Below are 19,908 nucleotides of genomic sequence, written 5' to 3'. Positions count from 1 at the left end.
TGTTGTCTGCTTGGGCATGTGCCACCACAAAGGGAGCTCTTGGTCCAGCCCTTGGTTCCTCACAGACCACACTGGGACTTTCAGCCTGTGTCCTTCACTCCGGGAAAAATCCCAGAAAACAGAAAATCAGGGAGTAACTCCATGGCTGGATGACTTACAGCAGCTTTGGAAGAGGTGTCCAGGCTTCTGGGTTTGCCCTGAGCAGCCCCTTTTGTTACTGTGGTGCTAGCAGGGAGGCTAGCTGTGACCCAGGGCTGCACGTTGCCTGCTGCTGCCTGCAGCCACAGGGATGCCACTGCAGAGACAACAGGACTGTCACCAAGATACATGAGATCTGAGGGCTAAGAGAAATGCAAGAGCACAGAGGAACAATGTGGAAGCCAAAAGAGAGCAGCAGTGAAAAGGCCATGTCCTGCTGCTGGCCATGGCCATGGCTCCAGAGAAGCAGCAGCCCCTAGCCAGGAAGGCAGAGCCCAGTGGGCAGTGAGCGGCTGCTCCTCCGTGTGGCAGCTGGGCTCTTGGCCGTGAGCCCTTCCTGTGTGCTGGGGCTGCTCCACCAGCTCCAGAGCTGATGGCAAGAGACGGCAGATGAGATCGATGAATTTCTGATGGATTCTTTATTGTCTTTATGTACACTGGAAACCTAGTTTTACAGGTAAATTAGAAGATTTAGTCAAATTAATTCTGAGGAAGTATACATATAAATAATAAGACCATTTAAAACAATATCAACATTTATGAAAATAATAATGCACAAAATGATATGAAAATTGGCACCTCAGTTTCTCAAACATGTTGACAGGGTTATTATTAATGGTTATATTATGGTAATGTTGCTAATGAGAAAAATGTTATGATATGAATCACAATTATGGTATCAGTACTTATGCTTGAGAAGCACATATAGAAACAGTTTTCTCACTGCATCCTTGAGCTCCTGGTTCCTCATGCTGTAGATGAGGGGGTTCACTGCTGGAGGTACCTGCGAGTATAGAAGTGACACCACAAGGTCCAGGGATGGGGAAGAGATGGAGGGTGGCTTTAGGTAGGCAAAAAAGGCTGTGCTGACAAAGAGGGAGACCACGGCCAGGTGAGGGAGGCACATGGAAAAGGCTTTGTGTCGGCCTTGCTCAGAGGGCATCCTAAGCACAGCCCTGAAGATCTGCACATAGGACACCACAATGAAAACAAAACACCCAAATGCTAAAGAAAAACTAAACGCAAGAGCCCCAACTTCTCTGAGGTAGGCATCTGTGCAGGAGAGCTTGAGGATCTGGGGGACTTCACAGAAGAACTGGTCCACAACATTGCCTTGGCAGAGGGGCAGGGAAAAGGTATTGACCGTGTGCAGGACAGCATTGAGAAAGCCACTGCCCCAGGCAGCTGCTGCCATCTGGGCACAAGCTCTGCTGCCCAGGAAGCTCCCGTAGTGCAGGGGTTTGCAGATGGCAATGTAGCGGTCGTAGGCCATGACAGTAAGCATGGAATACTCTGCTGTGAGAAAGAAAGGAAAAAGCAAGACCTGTGCAGCACATCCTTCATAGGAGATGGCCCTGGTGTCCCAGAGAGAATTGGCCATGGCTTTGGGCAGAGTGGTGGAGATGCAGCTCAGGTCAAGGAGGGCGAGGTTGAGGAGGAAGAAGTACATGGGGGTGTGGAGGTGATGGTCGCAGGCTACGGCTGTGAGGATGAGGCCATTGCCCAGGAGGGCAGCCAGGTAGATGCCCAGGAAGAGCCCAAAGTGCAGGAGCTGCAGCTCGTGTGTGTCTGCAAATGCCAGCAGGAGGAACTCGCTCAAAGAGCTGATGTTGGGCATTTGCTGACCCAGTTGTCTGTTGAAGAGAAGGAAAAAAAAAAAGAAAAAAAAAAAAAAGAGAAAGAAAGCAGAATTAAATGAGAAAAACTGGAATGAAAGAGGAGAGTAAGGGAAACTCATGTTCAGTCCACAAATAAGACATGAGCTTTGCAGTGCTGTTGCAAACACCTCATCTGAATGATGAGCGGAGCAGCATGATATTTTATTGGTTTCAGTTGCCCTTATAATGCTTAGGAGATGTATGAGAAAGTTGAATGCCCTGACAGGTCATGTACACTCTTAGTGAAACCCTGTGTGTGCCAGGACTGTGCCCTGGTGAAGACTGAGCAGAGCAGATGTGCCAACCATTCCTGCTCTCAGCTGCCCTGTATTACCCCTCTGCGAGCTGCAGCACAATCCCACTCGGGTGTTTTCCTGAGAAGAAACTGGAGACAGCTTAGAGCACAGAAGCCCCAGTCCGAGTGCAGCTGGACCAAATCCTCACCTTGTCTCCAGGAGAAGCTCTCAGCCAGAAGGAGCCTGGGGGCTTCTCCTCATCTGAGCTCTGCATGGCCAGCCAGGGCAGGGTGTTCTGGGCTGACTGGGGGCACCTGGCTTAGGGCACTCTGAGGGTCTTCTGTCAGACTTCCTCCCCTTGCAGTAAAACCCAGCAGGACTCTCAAAGCCTACTGCATTGCCCACTGCCCTCCTAGAAACAAGACCCAGCAGGAGACCCTTCCAGGACCTGCAGCCTCATGGCCCTGCAGCCAGAGACTTACCTTGCTGAGATTTCTCCTGCAGTCAGCTCTCAGCATTCTCCCACTCCCAACTGCCTTCAGCCCCTCTCTCTTTCTGTCCTCTCCCCGTGCCACCTGTGGTGAAAGCCCCAGCCCTGCTGCTCTGTGCAGAGGAGCTGCTCCTGGGCAGAGCTATCTCTCTGCACCAGGGCCCTCTTTCCAGGAGCTCTCTCTGTCCCAGGAGCCTGGCCCAGCTCAGCAACGGGGCCCCAGCCCAAGGCATTGGAATCACCTCTCCAATGGCTTTGGTGATGAGCTCATGAACCTCAGACACTGAGTGGAAAGTGAAGAACACTCTCAAGAAGTCCAAGTCAGATGCAAGTTTTCTGGAGTTTCTCCCCAGGGGCCAACACTGACATAGCCTCCCTTGGAGCTCGTTAGAGCCAAACATTGGAGGCGACGAGGCCAAGGAGACAAAGGCAATGTGAATTTGACACTGATCTTTGGAAAAACAGGATATGTTTCACCAAGCACAAAGGCTGAGCCTTGATCCCTGGCCTCTGGGAAGGGAGATCCTTTCTCTTTACACATTGCTCAGAGCTCTTTCTGGGACAGTAGGATGTGGGGATGTGCATTGCCAAGTGCAGGACAGTGGTACGACCTCTGCCTGGTTCATGGCTGGGTGTGAGGAGGCAATGAGGCCCTGACACTTTACCGATAAGCTGTCTCCTCATAGGCCTCAGTGACACTGACAACAGCCATAGCCATGGACACAAAGAACTTGGTCCTCTTTGGACTTTCAGCTTTGCTACAGCCCTTGTTCCTCTCCACCCCATGCAGTCCTTAGGACTCTTACACCTGCACCTCTTTCCCTGCTGGCTGTAGACCCTCTTCCATGTGGTGTCTCACCAGATCTGAGATGAGTCTGGTAATTGAGATTTTCTTGGTGGCCTTGCTCCTCGTAAGGCAGCTCTGTAGGAATCTGGCCTGGTTCCTGGTGAGCAGGCACCACTGGTCGTATGGCATCCATGGTGGTGCCCAGGCCCTCCTCTTCCTCCTGGGCACTGCTCACTCAGCAGGGTCCCAATCTGCCCTGATGTGTGGAGCTCCTCTTCCTCTGGTGCAGGACTAGACTCTTCTCCTTGTAAATGTCAGGAGATTTCTGTAGGCATATTCATGTAGTTTCTCAAGGCTCCCCCACACTGACGCTCCATTCTGTCAGCTGTTAATGTCTGCAGGCAGACGGTTCAATCTTCGCATGATTGTGCTATCTCTGACAAGAGAGCAGCATCAGGAGTTGCAGGCAAGTTTGGATAATACAGGAGTAACCAGCTGAATGGAATTGCAACACAGTCTCAGAAGGGTAAGGGATTGCAGGCTGCCAGGTTCCACCTTTTCTGTGCTTTCTTGTCATGCATGCTGTCATTTTGTCCAGAGCCGTGTCCAAAATGTTATGATGCTGTGCAGGGCAAAATTAGAAATGTCAATGGCCAGCTGGAGCTCAATCCATCTATTACTGTCAAAGACAATCAAAACTCTTTATAGAAATACTTTAAAGGAGGATTAAGGAAAATCTTCATCCTTTATTGTAGGTGGGGTAAACATAGTGACAAGAGATGAGGTAAAGGCTGAGGTACTTAATGCCTTCTTTCCCTTAGTCTTTAGCAGCAGCACCAGTTCTCCTGATACTCAGCCCCCAGAACTGGTAGACAGGGACATGGAGAGGACAAGAGGGGGACGCTTTTTCCCACTTGTTAACTCTCCCTGTCTCCTTCATCTCTCCCTTCTCCTCCAGGATACTCCCAACAAAAAAAGCTTTGAGTATCCTTGGGACGGTCAAACCAGCATGTTCCTATTGTTAGGTCTCATTAATGTGTTTCAGCTTTTGTTTAATGTCAGACAATTATTTAAGAATGCCATCCAGAGATCTGTCCATAGGCAGGAGAGTTAGGAGTGGCAGGGATTGAGGGAGGATATGGGCAGGTACCTATAGCAGTGAACACCTCCAATGCTTTGGAAATTCACCCCTGAACAAGAGCAGAATCCAAACAATCTAGAGAAACCCTTGAAAAAGTAGTGTGATCACCACAGCCATTCCCAAGAGACACAAATCAACATGCTGGGAGTTGACCTCTGCTTACTGAGCCTCAATTAATGTCACGTCAACCCCTGTGCTATGCCCTGCAACCACTCCAACACATTCCAAATGTCCTGCAGCCACTCCAACTATTGTGACAGACCCAGCAGCCACTACAACTCCTCTGAAAGGCACTTCAGCCACAGCAACTCCTGCGATGGGTTCTGCAGGCACTGCAACACCTGCAACAGGCCCTGTAGCCACAACTCTTGTGACAGGCCCATTAGCAACTCCAACCCTGTAACAAGCCCCGCAGCCACTCCGGCTCCAGTGACACTCCATCTGTGACAGGCCCTGCAGCTAATCCAACCAATGTGATGGCCCCATGTCTGAGCCAGAGAACCAGCCTATGCCAGTATCAGTTGCTCCTCTAAACAAGAGAAAACAATGCTGAAAGTCAGGTGAAACCTACAGGGGATGAATTGGCTAGTCAACTCCAGCAGTATGAAGAAAGTCTCTCTTCTCTCCAATGGGCTTCTGTATTGTCTGTGGAGAAACTTTCTCAAGGGGCTCACCAACTCCAAGAGAAGGCAAGGGAGAAACTTTTCCAAGAGGTCCTACATCATAAAGAGAACATATCTCCTTTCCCTTGTAGTATGCCACAATGGATATCACTAATGCATTTTATCCATCCCTTTGAGAGCACTGTGAAGGCCACAGTTCGCTTTCACTTCAGGGGTGTCCTATACACCTGGAATCAACTGCCCAAGGGGTGGAAACACAGTCCTGCCATTTGCCATGGACTGATACAGACTGCATCGGTAAAGATATTAAAGAGAACTGGCCCTAATGCTGAGCTTCCTCCTGAGTGGCCTGTCCTCTTTTCCAAATGTCATAAACCCTCTTCTTCTCCCTGAGCTCTAGCCACAACTCTCTGTTCAGCCAAGCCAGTCTTCTTCCACACCGGCTTGTCTTTGGACACGTGCTGACAGACTGCTCATGAGCTGTTAAGATTTCCTTCTTGAAGAGTGCCCAGTCTTCCTGTACTCCTCTGCCCTTCAGAACAGCCTTCCAACAGACTCTGCCAACCAGTGTCCTGAACAGCTCAGAGTCTGCCGTCCGGAAGTCCAAGAAAACAGTTTTACTGATCCCCCTCCTGACTTTGCCAAGAATAGAGAACTCTACCATTTCATGGTCACCCTGCCCAAGACAGCTCCTGACCACACATCTCCCACCAGTCCTTCTCTTGTTTGTGAACAGAAGGTCTAGCAGGGCACCTCCCCTGGTAGGCTCACTAACCAAATGAGTCAGGAAGCTATCTTCCATGCTCTCCAGGAACCTCCTAGACTGCTTACTCTTTTTGTATTAGTATTTGTATTTGTATTTGTATTTGTATTTTGTATTGTATTTCCAGGATATGTCTGTGAAGTTGAAGTCCCCCACAAGAACAAGTGCTGGTGATTGTGCAACTTTTGCCAGCTGCTTGTAGAATGCCCCATCCATCTCCTCATCCTGGTTTGGCGATCTATAAGAGACCCCCAGCAGGATGGCCTTCCCAATGACCCCATCCCACTGGGACTCAACGTTATCATTCTTAGTCTTGAGTTCTACAACACCAAAACCCTTTCTAATATAGAGAGCCATGCCACCACTCGTTCTGTGCTGCCTGTCCCTTCTGAAGAGCCTGAAGCCAGTCATTGCAGCACACTAGTCATGGGAGTGGTCCCAGCACCTTTCAGTGATGGCAGCCAAGTCATAGCTTGCCTTTTATTTCTTTGCTGTTGAGCAATGGCTAGAGCTATATTATGTTGGACATGCATCAATAAAATCTTTGTTTATGGCCCGGAGGAATTTGGCACTTGAAACATCACTCAAATGTCACCATGGCACCTCCAGTGTCACCCGGTGTCTGCATCTGAACAGCTCCCTCCTGGCCTCTGTCTCCATTCAATATGCTGGGAGCTGAGACAAGCAGCTTACATAGAGCTGCCTGGTTTGTGCCCACCTGAACCTAGGCAAGAGGAATCCCAACTCCTGTGGTCTTCTGTAAGGCATGGGAGAGTCAGCTAAGCCCCCTTCTAGCCTCTGAACTGCAAACAAGATATGAGTTGCTTGGTTTGACTCAGCTGAAACACTTTCCTCAACAGGGGGAAGGCAGATAACTCCCTGTCCTTGCCTGGGTGTTCTGCCTAAAACCAGGATATGGAAAAGTGATTCTTGAATATCATAACTCTTCTGAAATGAAGAAGGACAGTGGTCCCTCTCCACTGGAGGGAAGCAACATAAATGTTTACTTCAGTGTGTTTCCAAGTTGATTCCCCCGGAGGCCCAGGGACTTGTCAAGAGCTCCCTGTGCTGCAGAGAGACAGCTCTGCCCAGGAGCAGCTCCTCTGCACAGTGCAGCAAGGCTGGGGGTACTGTCTTCAGGGGACAAGGGCGGCTGAGAGAACGGAGGGAGATGTTAAAGGCAGTGTGAAGGGGCTATGCTGAGAGCTCACTGTGAGAGAAATCTTCACAGCCCTGAACAGGGTAAGTCTCTGGCTGCAAGGCAGCACAGCTGTTGTTCCTGGTGCCATCTCCAGATTTTCTGTCAAATCCCACAGCCTATGGGATCTTTAAGAAGGACTCTCAGAATTTCTTTGTGTAAGAGGGGAGTGAAAACTTTCAGAGCAGGGATTACCTCCCTAAACTGTCAGAGGGACAGGATATGAGGGTTCCTTCTCACAGGGCTGGCTGCAGGCTGTGCAGCCAGGGTGCAGGCAGGGGTGGCCAGGGCTGTGGTGCAGAGCAGGGTCCCTGCTGTGCCCCAGGGGCTGTGTGCTGGGGAAGGGTCTCTGCCACCTGCCAGGCTCAGCACTCAGCCTGCCTGCGGAACTGCCCAGGGTGCTGTGCGGAGAAGCTGTGGATGGAAGGAACCCCCAAAGCCGGGCAGAACAGGTCAGGGTCCTGCTGGTGCCCAGAGGCTGCTGTCTGGAGCAGGCTGCTCAGAGATCCACAGCACCCACAGGACATCTTCAGGGGAGATTCTTGAAAGGGAAGAACAACACCTCCTGTACCAGAAGGAAAGGCACTATCTGACATCTCTGCTTTACTCTTCCTGCATTTGGAGGGAAGTCGGGATGTTAATGGTGTTGTCAGGTTTCTAGAAAGGACTGAAACTCATAGAGCATTGCAATGAAAGGAACCTCTAGGTCTTTGAGGAACCTCACAATTTCCCTCCACACTCTTTAGCCTACAGACAGCACCAACACAACCTTCATTGTCTCTTGTGGGATTGTTGGAACTCCTTCTCAGCACTTGTAAAGAGGGAGATGCCTCTGGCCAGCGGATGCCTGAGATCCATTCCTGGTGCTCTTTACCATATACTGTTTGGCAGTACTAACCCTTGCTGAGTCTAAAGAGGATCTGCATGGTCTCTGCGGCACCCTTAGGTCGAGAGATGTAGAGCTCTAGGCAGGAGCAAGTCTTCTTCAGATGAAGATGCAGTGAGAATGCAGTCTTGGTGAGGAGGATTTCTATGAAATAAGGTTTAGTTTTTGCTCAGAAAAGTCTCTCTAACATGTCACTGTCTATTCCTCCATGGACAGGCAACCATGCCCAGATGCAACAAATGTCCAACAGCAGCTTCCCCACAGAGTTCCTCCTCCTGGCTTTCGCAGACATGCGCGAGCTGCAGCTCCTTCACTTCGGGCTCTTCCTGGGCATCTACCTGGCTGCCCTCCTGAGCAACGGCCTCATCCTCACAGCCATAGCCTGCGACCACCACCTCCACACCCCCATGTACTTCTTCCTCCTCAACCTCGCCCTCCTTGACCTGGGCTGCATCTCTACCACTGTTCCCAAATCCATGGCCAACTCCCTCTGGGACACCAGGACCATCTCCTTACCGGAATGTGCTGCACAGGTCTTTATGTTTGCTGTTTTTATTCCAGCAGAGTTTTATCTTCTCACCATCATGGCCTATGACCGCTATGTTGCCATCTGCAAACCCCTGCACTACAGAACCATCATATGTGGTAAAACTTGTGTCAACATGATAGCAGCTGCCTGGGGTTGTGGCTTTCTCCATGCTGTGCTGCACACAGCCAATACATTTTCACTACCATTCTGCCAAGGCAATGCCGTGGACCAGTTCTTCTGTGAAATTCCCCAGATCCTCAAGCTCTCCTGCTCAGATGCCTACCTCAGAGAAGTTGGGCTTATTGTTTTCACTGCATGTTCACTTTTAGTGTGTTTTCTTTTTATTCTTTACTCCTACATGCAGATCTTCAGGGTTGTGCTGAGGATATCCTCTGAGCCTGGACGGCATAAAGCCTTTTCCACTTGCTTTCCTCACCTTGCCATAGTCTCCCTGTACATCAGCACTGGCACATTTGCCTACTTGAGACCCCCATCCATGTCCTCATCATCCCTGAATATTTTACTGGCAGTTCTGTACTCAGTGTTGACTCCAGCAGTGAACCCCCTCATCTACAGCATGAGGAATCAGATGCTGAAGGATGCTGTGTGGAAAGTGATGTCTGGGTGTTTTTCAGAAGTAATATAGTTACTGTCCTCTGCATATCACTGATAATGCAACTCATTACAGACCAAGACACAGTTTTCATTTTGTTTTCCTTTTATTTTTACTTTTACTTTGTTTTACTGATGATAAGGTAGTCCAGAGAGAAATACGATCATTATTTGTGTTCCACAGACAAAGGAGAGCTCTGCAACATGAGGCAATGGGAAAGGGGCTGGGAAAATTATTAATTATTCAACCAGTGAAATTTCATAGTCTGGAGGGAGTGAATCACCCCAAAACTTCTCCTGACATTGGAAATGAGTTGGACTTGATAATGCTTGTGGGTTCCTTCCAGCTCAGGCTATTCAATGAATCTCTGACTCTGAATAAGGCCAGCTATCTGTGTGCACCCTCCATGGCCAAAGAACCACTTGTGTGGGAGGCAGTCAGTGGAAGTGCCTCCCACCAGCTGGCTCTGCCTTCCCAGCCTGACCAGCACGGCCCTGCAGAGTGCCCCCACGGCCCTGTGCACCACAGCCACCTCGCTCTGCAGAGCAGAACTGCCAGCTGGGGGGCTGTGGGCAGCATGGGCAGGGGCTGCAGGAATGGTTGCTCAGGCCAGCCCAGAGGTGCTGGGCTGGGGCAATTCTGTGTGGAACATGGGGTGTCCTGGGAGAAGAGCAGGGCTCTGTGTGTGTGCAGTGGTGGTGCCTGAGGAACCCCAGGGCCAGCAGTGTGGTGCTGTGCTGTGCTGGGGAGTGGCACTGGCCCGGGGAGGGGGGGGGGCTGCAGGCTGTCTGTGAAGGTGGATCGGTAGGGTTTATTTCCTGCAGATTGCAGCAGCAGAGACACTGCCTGTGACCTCCCCTGCTTCATTTGCAGCTTTGGGGCCAGCCCAGCCTGGGCTGCTCTGCTGGGCTGGGTTGGGGAGAGGAGAGGCAGGTGTGGAGAGCTGGGGAGGGTCTGGGCTGTGCTGGCCTCCTGGAAGAGAGGGGGGAACCACAGAGCAGTCTGGGCTGGGCCTTTGTTCACTGCATATGGATATGACCAATGCTAGTCATCATGACTTTCACACCAATTCCTCGGAAGAGTTCTCAACATTTTTCTAAAATATATAGTCAGTTCTTGAATCACTTTCCTACAGAGAGGTGGCCATTTCCTTCAGGATGCTCTGGACTTGCAAAGGCTACATGGGGAAATGTGAGTCTGGATTTGTGCGAGGTCTTCTGAAGCAGGAACCGGTTGGCAGGCAGAGTACCCAAAGGATTGTGCAGGGCATCCCCTGCACCCACTGCTCCTGGGGGACCTGGAAAGAGGCCTCCTGATCACAACAGCTCCTTGTAGCCCTGTGTATCCTGGCTGTGAGGTCACTTGTGTCCCAGCACCTGGCTGGCCAACAACAAGGAGGCAGAGCCTCTGAGGTCACAAAGACCTTCAGAAAGCTGCCCCCAAGAGGGTGACACGTATGGGAGGCCAAGGGAAATCCGGGAGAGTAAAGATGCAAGACCTTGGTGAGAGAAGAGGGACTTGGCTAAGAGAAAGGAAAGATTTCAAAGAGGTGATAGGGGTTCAGGTAAGGCTGATGCTTCTGCAACACTCACTGGGAAAGCATTCGTGTTAGGCCTTGGCAAAATTTCTAACCAGTAACCAGAAAACCTAGTGCTAACCTAGTACTAAATGTTCTCCCTCACCCTGAAAGGAATCCACTGCTCTAAACCCCAACCTCATTTCCTACCTTGAAGTCAAACCCCAAACAAATTACTTTTTACCTTTAGTCTTAACATATTGCTCTTGCTAATCCCTAGTTCTTAATTCCTTGAATTATATTGCCAGATATCATCCCGTAACAAGGTACATAATAAAACCCTAACCAAAAATCTAGCTTATACCCTAAACACTGACTGTCTACCCAAAGCAGAACTCACAAGCCTCCCTTTAAGACCTTGCCCAGTTCCTAAACTTGGAAGGTAAAATACAACCCCTAAACTCTAAACTGAACAACCAAACCTCAAATCCCTCATTCCTGCACTCTTATGATGTAAATGAAGGGATTTGGCCCCACGAGGCTGGGCAGGGCTTGAGAGGTTCTGCAGCAATCACTTGGTCTTGGAGGAGGCAGGGGAGGTGACATAGGTCTGGGGTGACATAGGTCTGGTCAGCTCATAGGAATCAATGAAGAGATGGGTGAGGATGCTCTGCTGAGGTCAGCTCTGCCTCAGGACGTCAGGAGGCAGCAGGAGGCCCATGGCTGGGCAGGTGGGTGTCGGGGCACTTCTGCCTGAGGACCTGATGTGCCACCTTCAGGCTGATGGCTGGTGTAAACATGTGTCATTTTAGCTGTGCAGAAGAAAGTGAGAAAGCAGTTCTTGGATCACTTTTCTACAGAGAGGCGTCCATTTTCTTCAGGATGCCCTGGAATTGATAAAGGCTACATGAGGAAAAATTACTCTGGACATGTGGGAGGCCTTCTGAAGCATGAGCTGGTTGGCAGGCAGAGTATCTGAGGGATTGTGCAGGGCACTCCCTGCAACCAGTGCTCCTGGGTGGGCTGAGAAGAGGCCTCCTGAGCACAACAGCTCTTTGTAGCCCTGTGGATACTGGCTGTGAGGTCACGGCTGTCCCAGCACCTGGCTGGCCAACAGCACAGAGGCAGAGCCTCTGAGGTCATAAAGGTAATCAGAAAGTTGCCCCCAACAGGGTGACACATTTGATGAGGCCAGGGGAAAGCTGGAAGAATAAAGGTGGGAGATTTAGGGGAAAGAAGAGGGGTTTGGCTAAGAGAAAGGAAGGATTAGGAGGCAGTGATAGGGGTTCACGTAAGGCTGATGCTTCTGCAACACTCACTTGAAAAATATTCAAGTTATGTCCTGGTAATATATCTAACCAGTAACCTTAACACCTACAGCTACTCTAAATCCCACACCGTGGAAGGAATTCATTGCTCTAATCCCCATCCTCAAATCCTACCTTGAAGTCAAACCCCAGACATGTTACCTTTTAGCATTAGTCTTAACTCTCAATAAAGCCTAGCTTTTAGTCATTAGCATTAGATTGCCAGCCTTAACACCAGCCCTCACCCAGTAAAACACCATAAAAACAAATAAACAAACAAAAACCTAACCAAAAATCTAGCCCTTACACTAAACTCTGACTGGCTCCCCAAAGCAGAACACGAAAACCTCCCTCTAAGACTCTGTCCTATCTCTAAACATGGAAAGCAAAAAGAACTCCTAAACCTCATCTACCAGTCTGGTCATACGATCATATAACAGACCCCCACCAAGACGTCACCCCTACAGGCCTTTCCCCTGATTCCTATCCATAGACACTCTACCATTCCCAAGCCCAAGCTCTTCAACATCAAAACACTCTTTAATATAAAGAGCCGCCACACCACCACCCTTCCCTCCTTGTCAATCCCTTCTGAAGAGCTTGTAGCCATCCATCACAGTACTCCAGTAGTGGGAGTGATCCCACCATGCTTCCTTACAGCAACTAGGTCAGAGTTAGCCTGTTGTACAATCGCTTCCAGCTCCTCCTGTTTGTTGGCCATGCTGCATTCATTGGTGTAGATGCACTTCAGATGAGATATCTGCCTCCCCCTCAGCTTCAGCATTGTTCCCCCAGGCACTTCTCTGGTGATCCCTGTTTTATCCCCTTCCCCCGTCATAATTAATGCTCTCTCAATGAGTCCTGCTAGCTCCTGTGCTAGGATTCATTTCCCCCTTGAAACTCTTTCAATCTCTATGGTTCTACTTAGAGAAGTTCATATGGAGCTGAGTTTTCCATTTGAGACCAAAGCAGTGTTGTTAACAGACCAGTGTTTCACTTACTGCTGAACCATACCAATGGGTTCTCCATCTCTCATACTGTCCCCACAACATGTAGGTTGGGGGTATGAAGGACAATGCCATGGCACACAGCCAGGACAGCTGACCCAAAGGGATTAAATAGATGCTCCAATAGGTGTTCCAGCCCACCATCCCACTACCAAAAGCACCTCCCAGCCTGCAGCAGAGAAGCCTACTGGGAAAGAGCTGGAAGGCTGCGGGCACAAACCAGCAGGAGCTGGGAGGGCAGTCTGGGTTCCAAGCCCTGCACAAGGGTCCCACCTTTCTACCTATTCAACTCCTGCAAGAGAGGTATCCCTGCCTGTGGGTGCTGGGCAGGGTGATGGGGTCCCAAGGCAACAGAGGGTGGGCACTGCCAGTGAGTGCCTCACGGGGCTTCACAGAGATCCACTTTGCCTGGAAACTGCCTGTGGCTGGCAGGACGGAAATGTCTCTGTCAGTAGGAATAGTGTCAAGGGACCAGGGGCTCTGTCAGCCCCACAGCCAGACACGGATCCTGCTGACCCTATGACGGGACCCTCCCCAACTGCTGTGTTTCTCAGCTCTGCTCCCCTCCATCAGCCTCAGGAAGACACCCGGATACATGGTCAGGGAAGTACAGGATCTGGGACAAAGCCCCCAGAGGGTTTTAATATGAGGAAATACCAACACACAGCATAAAAACAGGGGAATATCAAGAGGGGAAATACCCATGTGTGTCTGCTGCCTGCTGGAAAAGGGAGACCATTCCCTGGCACTCACGGCTCTCCCAGTGGCACTGAGCTCTCCTCCCTCCCGGCTGCACCCAGCTGCTCAGCAGAGCTGGGCTCTGCTGGCCTGGGGCTCTGGGACCCTTGTGCACTGGACTTCGGTGTCACATCCTGGGTGTCCTCATGGGGACATGCCAGAGACACCTCTTCAACATCGTCATAGCCTGTGCTCCCCAGGAAAGGTGACGAGGTGTCTCCCTCAGCTCCAGGGACCCCAGGACTTCTCCGGGAGTGCAGGCTTCCCCCTGTAAGCATCAAGGCAGGCTGCTGTGGTTGCGCTTGTGGGGTGCCCCTCAGAGCTGTTTATCACCTTCCTCGTCCTCACCAGCCTGAGACATTTGGCCCATTCTCCCAGCCCCCACAAAATCTCCCAGGACAGGTTCTCCATGGATGGTCAGGCTTTCAATATGGCATGGATTCTCCTAGGCCCGGGGTTGGCACCTAGGAAGTGGCAGTGCTGCATTGCCCTCTCACCTGTGGCTGCATCCCTGGGCCCATCTCCTTCCTCTGGTGTCCTGGGCACTTCCCAGTCCCCCTGCCAAGGGACAGGGTCCTCCCCAGGGTCAGAAACCTCCCCAGCATCATCATAGCCATCTGCTGGGTCACGTCCAGGCACGACAGGGACATCTGAAAGGATTGGGAAGGTGGTGGCAATGAGAAGAGATATTCTGTAGAACAGAGGATGGGAGGGTGTGTGGGGACACAGGGCTGACATGCTGCTGGTGTCAGGGTCACAGCAGAGCCTTTATGCAACCAGGTCTGATGATAACAATCGGTGGCACTGCTGTCTGTCTGGTCTGTCTGCAGGGAGGAGAAATGGAGACCTTTCTCCCCCCCTCCGCCTCTGATCCTTGGGTCTGGCCCCAGACCATCCTCCTCCTCTCTGTGCCTGGGGTAGGGCTGCAGCTGGGTCAGGGACCCCTCTGAAAAGGAGGCTGCAGAGAGCTGCAGTGGGTGCTGTGGGATGAGCCCTGCTGCCGTGACTGGTGGTCAGCACTGCTGGGGATGGGCACCCACAGAGCTGGGGGTGCATGGGGAGGAGACCAGTTCCTTGGAAAGAGACAATTCTCAGAGGGACTCCAACAGCTGCCCTGGGAAAGCCCTTCACGTAGTCCTTGGTTCAGGGACAAGCAGAGAGGGGCTGTCCCGTCTGGGATGGGCAGAGCTGGTGTGGAGGAAGCTCCTCTGTGGGGGCCAACACCTGGATGCTCTCCCACAGACGCCATGGCCCAACCATTTCAGGGACCATGGGCATGAGCTGCAGGACACAGCCCTGGTCTGAGACAGGGAGAATGAACACAGCAGATGTGCCCCCGCAGGTTACCTGCACCCACCTGAGAGACTGAACCTCGCCTGCTTCTCCCACGCCAGGCTGTAAGCAATCTCCTCATACACGGCCTCAGGGAAAGGCTCCCCAGCTCTCCCGGAGCCTGGGGACAGAGGCAGGGCTGGTCTGGGAATGGGCAGAGAGGACCCCACTGGGCTCCCGCAGCCCCATTATCGGGGCCAGCACAGGGCTGTCCCCACAGCACAGCCCCACTGCGTTGTGTTGGCACTTCAGCCACATCCCCAGGGAGGGCAGCATCCCCATGGAGATGGTCTGGGGCAGAGTCAGTCTCGCATTTGGAGACAGCCCTTCTGCCCCTTTCGTCCCTGGGTCATGTCCCTGTGCAGACCCTGCACCAATTCCATCATTTCCCCTCCCCATGGAGCTGCTCCATCTCTGCCCCACAGAGCAATAGCACAGCCCGTGCCCTGCTGGGGGGTGGTTGACACCACGGTGATGGACTCCGCTGCCCCATGCTCCTCCTGCCAGAGCTGCCCAGAGCACTGCCAGCAGTGCATCCTCCCCGTCTCACCCAGCCCAGCTCTCACATTTCTCTTCTCACCCCAGAACTGATGCCTCAGGCTCTGGGCTCTCTCCACCCCTTGATGTTGGTGCCCCATGGTCTGTCAATCAGTGGGGCAGCACATGGGGCAGGAGGCAGCACACGGCTCTGTTTCTGTGCCCCAGGACACCAACACCCCCAGCACCCCCAGCCCTGCCTGGAGGCATCTCCCCCCCAGGACCACTGGGGAAGAACCCACCTCTGCGCCGAGCCCTGGCGCTTCGCACCTGCCCAGCCAGGAGGGCCAGGAGCAGGCAGAGGAGGGCCCCCAGGATGATGCAGATGATGACAGGCACTGAGAGTCCCTCGCTGCTGGTGGTTGGACGGCCCCGTGGGGAATCTGCATGGGCAGGAACATGGCAGGGGCAGCAAGGGAGAGGTTGGAGGCAGGACATACCACTCCTGACCACACAAGGCAGCAGGGGCTGGGGGGGACAAGGCTGGGTGATGGGGCAGCTCCCACCCTGCTGGGTACATCACAGACTTCCCCCAGCTCTCTCAATTTCCTGGGAGTCTCACAGCCCAACAGGGAGCCCCTTCCCCTGGATGTGGGTCACAGCCTGTCCGTGGGCAGACTCAGCCCAGGGGAAGGACAGCTTACCTGCTTGTGGGGGGGGTGTTGCTGTCCTGGGTGCAGCTGCAGGGGAGCAGAAGGAGAGCTGGGCTGAGAGGCTGGGGCTGTGGCACCAGGCAGCCTCTCTGGCAAATGACCCCAAAATGTGCCACCTGAATTGTCCCTCCTGTGGGGCTGGGCAGGGTGGAATGGACAGGACCCAGCACCACTGCTCTGGGCTGCTCACAGGACAGTGCAGGCAGCCCAGGGTATGTGCTGGCACATCCAGCCCCACAGAGGCTGCTCCCCACCGACCACCAGCCTCCCACTCTGCAGGAACACCCTTGCTTCGTCCCGCATTGGGGCCATGCCAGGATCCAGCAGGGCAGACGCCCAAGCCAGCTCCTTGCCAAGCCCCCAGCCATGTCTCCCAGCACCACTGCTCACCTGAGCAATGCACAGCCGCATCTGCCTTATGCTGGCAGGCACCACTGTCCCAGACAGCTCCGTCCCCCTGCACTCCATCAGCCACATGGGGCCCGTCCCCTCTCCAGCAGCAGCCTGGCCCAGGGCGTAGACTGCAGAGCCACAGCCCAGCTGCCTGCACGCCACCTCGGCATCCCGCATGTCCCAGGCATTGTCACACAGCGTCCCCCAGGTGCCACGGTGCCAGATCTCCACTCTGCCCGAGCAGCCGTCCTTGCCTCCCACAGCACGGATCTTCTCCCTGTCTGGGGAGGCAGCAATGTCCCATGGCACCGGGGCAGCTGGGACAGCCCTGCCAGGTGAGGGGGGCAAGTGCAGGGGCAGCTCCCTACCTGTGCAGCTGGTGGAGTTGGGGCATGCAGCCACCTGCGGCCTTTCTGTCCATGTCCCAAAGGAAAGAGAAGTTGGGCTGAAAAGGGTTGTTCTGGGGGTCGTGCAGAAGAGAGCAGAGCTGACGTCAGCTAAAACGTCCCCATGCTGCCTGGGTCAGGGCAGCAGCAGAACCCTGTTCATTCAGGGGACACACACGGCACTGCAGGGGGGACCCAAGTGCTCGACCCTACAGGGTCCCTGGTTCACAGAGCAGCAGGAGGCTGTCCCAGGAGGGGGGACTCCTGAAAGCCCTGCATGGTCTCCTCTGAGACCTTGCCTGGAGTTGCCTCTGCATCCCCCAGGGGCTGCTGGCAGCCCGGCTGTTGACTGCTGCTGGTGGACATGGGTGGCTCCAAGAGATGAAGTCACCTTTCTGCACCAGTAGCAACAGGGTCTAATGCAGGAAGTCAAAGCCCCTCTGGGTTCCTTCTCTGCATTTCACCATACCCAGTGGGGAACAGGACCTGGTGCCTTGATGGCTCAGATTTACCATTGCAGGTGATGTGGGTCTCTTCTCGGCTGTCATCACACGACTGCGGATTCCAGGGATCAGAGGGACACTGCCAGAAGGAGCTGTTGCTCTTCCCACACTCCACGTAATCCAGCCATGCAGTGCCAGAGAGCTTGGCATAATTTAATATTTCCCGGTCCCCTTCATTCCCGCAGCCCAGCTCCTTGCACACCAGTGACACCGTCTCGGTGGTCATGGAGTTGGAGCAAACGCTGCCCCACGTCCCGTTGTAGAAAACCTGCAGGCGCCCGGAGCAGCCGTCGCTGTTCTCCAGCCTCAGGGCCGTGAACTCTGGAAGGAGGAAAGGCCACAGGGACGTCGTTGGATGTCAGCCACTGAGGGCCTTGGCCCTACCTGGCTCTGCCCTCACCCGAGATTCCAACGCCCCAGCTGCCAGCCACACTCCCAGCACAGACCTGAACAGACGACTCCCACGTCCTCCTTGTGCCCGCAGTCGTGCTGCCCCCAGGCCTCGGCAGGGCAGTCCCAGAGAGCAGCTTCGGCCCCAGAGCAGTTGACGCCATCCAGCCAGATCTGCCCGGAGCCCTCCCCAAACCGAGCAGAGCCGGCTGCCTCCAGGGCCCCTCCGCAGCCCAGCTGGCGGCAAACGACGGCGGCGTCGGCCAGGTCCCAGGCGTCGTCACAGACGGTGCCCCAGCGCCCCTGGTAGTAGATCTCCACTCTCCCGGCACAGCGCCCGGCCCCGTCCACAAGCCGGACCCGCCGGCTCCCTGCAGCAGGGAGAACCCCGATGCTCAGGGGCTGGCTGCCCTCCTGGACCTTCAACTGGGGGACGTGCAGCACCACTCACCCTGGCACACGACACCCACGTCCTCCACGATCCCTTCTGTTGGCATGCTCTCAGGCAGGGAGGTGTTGCAGAGGCTCAGGTCAGCCTCGTGCCCTGCACACCGCACCCCACACAGCCCCACAGGTCCTCGACCTCGCTCGGCCCTCACGGGGGTGTAGGCTGCCTCTGCCTCTCCGCACTGCAGCTGCCGGCACACCACGCTGGCCTCCTGCATGTCCCACTGCTCATCCAGGACTCTGCCCCACGTCCCGTGCTGGAAGACCTCCACGCGCCCGTCGCACCGGCTCCCTCCGCCCACCAACCGCAGGGGCATGGGGTGAGTTAGGCCTGGTGAGAGCAGACATTCAGCCAGGCTCTGCCATGAGCTCCCCAAATTTGTGTGGCCGTGTCACACACCAGGGGCAAATGGACTTTGCAGCACTGCCTAGCACTCACCTGAGCAAATGACAGCAGCAGCGTTCTCCTGGGAGCACGGCGAGGCCCCCAGGGCAGTCACCGGGCACTGCCCCAGGTGGGCTTCAGTCCCGTCACAGTGGAACGAGTCTCTCCAGATGGGGCCGGTTCCTCTCCCAAAATGCCCTCCTCCAGGAATGGACTCAGCAAAGCCACAGCCGAGGTGCCGACACAGAACGTGGGCGTCCGAGAGGTCCCAGCGGGAGGCACAGAGGGTCCCCCATGTCCCCAGCACCTCCACCTCCACCCTGCCCTCACACGCTCTGCTGCCGTTCACCAGCCTGAACCCTGTGTACTCAAGGACAAAGGAGGGTGAGAGAGGCCACATTTGTGCTCTTGCTCCCACAGGAGCTGCAGGAGAGGCCAAAGGGACAGCGTGCCTTTCTCCTCCTGCAGCACTCTAATTTTAGGGCTGCAGACCACCACTTCACCCCACCTGTCCCCCACCCAGCACAGCCAAGTTCCTGCCGTGCTCTCCTTCCACCACCACAACCCCAGTGGCCATCATCCCACCCCGAGTCCTTACGTGTGCAGGTGACATGAGTGCCATTGCTGTGGGTGCAGGCCTTGTCCTTGGAGGCCCCCCAGGGGCAGAAGAGGATGGTGGATTCATTCCCCACACACTGCAGCTCTCTGTCCCAGACAGGACCGGCCCCTTCTCCCAGCTGAGCTGCCCCATGGACAGACAGGGCTGTGCCACACTGCAGCTCCCTGCACACCACCTCGGCAGCTTTGGCACTAAAGTGGGAGTGACAGACAGCTTTCCACTGGTCCCTGTCGTAGACCTCCAGACTTCCTGAGCAGGGGCTGTCCCCTCTGACCAGCCGGACAAATCCTGGAGCAACCAAGGAGACCTGTGAGTTCCCAGAGCCCTCTGGAGCTTCTGTGCCCACCTCCCACCTCATCCGTAAGGCAGCCACATGCAGAGCCCCACGGCCAGCCCAGCAGCTCTCAGGGTGTGCTGGTGGCACAAAGAGGTCAGGGCCCCCCTACTGCTCCTCAGAAACCAGCCCAGCACCCATGTCCTCTTTTCCAAGCCCCCAGCTGCAGGCACCTCTCAAACTGCTGCTGCCCCGGAGCCCCTGGGCTGCCTGGCCCCAGACCCAGCACTGCAGCACCC

At 54.2% G+C, this 19,908-nt stretch overlaps 1 protein-coding gene across 1 annotated transcript; it reads right to left on the bottom strand.

The window, feature by feature from the left end:
- Positions 1-877: 877 nt before the first annotated feature.
- Positions 878-1,816, bottom strand: LOC140000448 (olfactory receptor 14C36-like). Its single transcript, XM_072030333.1, has one exon. It carries the CDS (start codon positions 1,814-1,816, stop codon positions 878-880), a length of 939 nt encoding a protein of 312 aa, XP_071886434.1.
- Positions 1,817-19,908: the final 18,092 nt, after the last annotated feature.

This window comes from Anas platyrhynchos, chromosome 32 (genome assembly GCF_047663525.1).
Source record: "Anas platyrhynchos isolate ZD024472 breed Pekin duck chromosome 32, IASCAAS_PekinDuck_T2T, whole genome shotgun sequence".
Lineage (NCBI taxonomy): Eukaryota > Metazoa > Chordata > Aves > Anseriformes > Anatidae > Anas > Anas platyrhynchos.
Note: the sequence above shows the minus strand (reverse complement) of the source record. Positions and strands in the feature narration are given on the sequence as shown.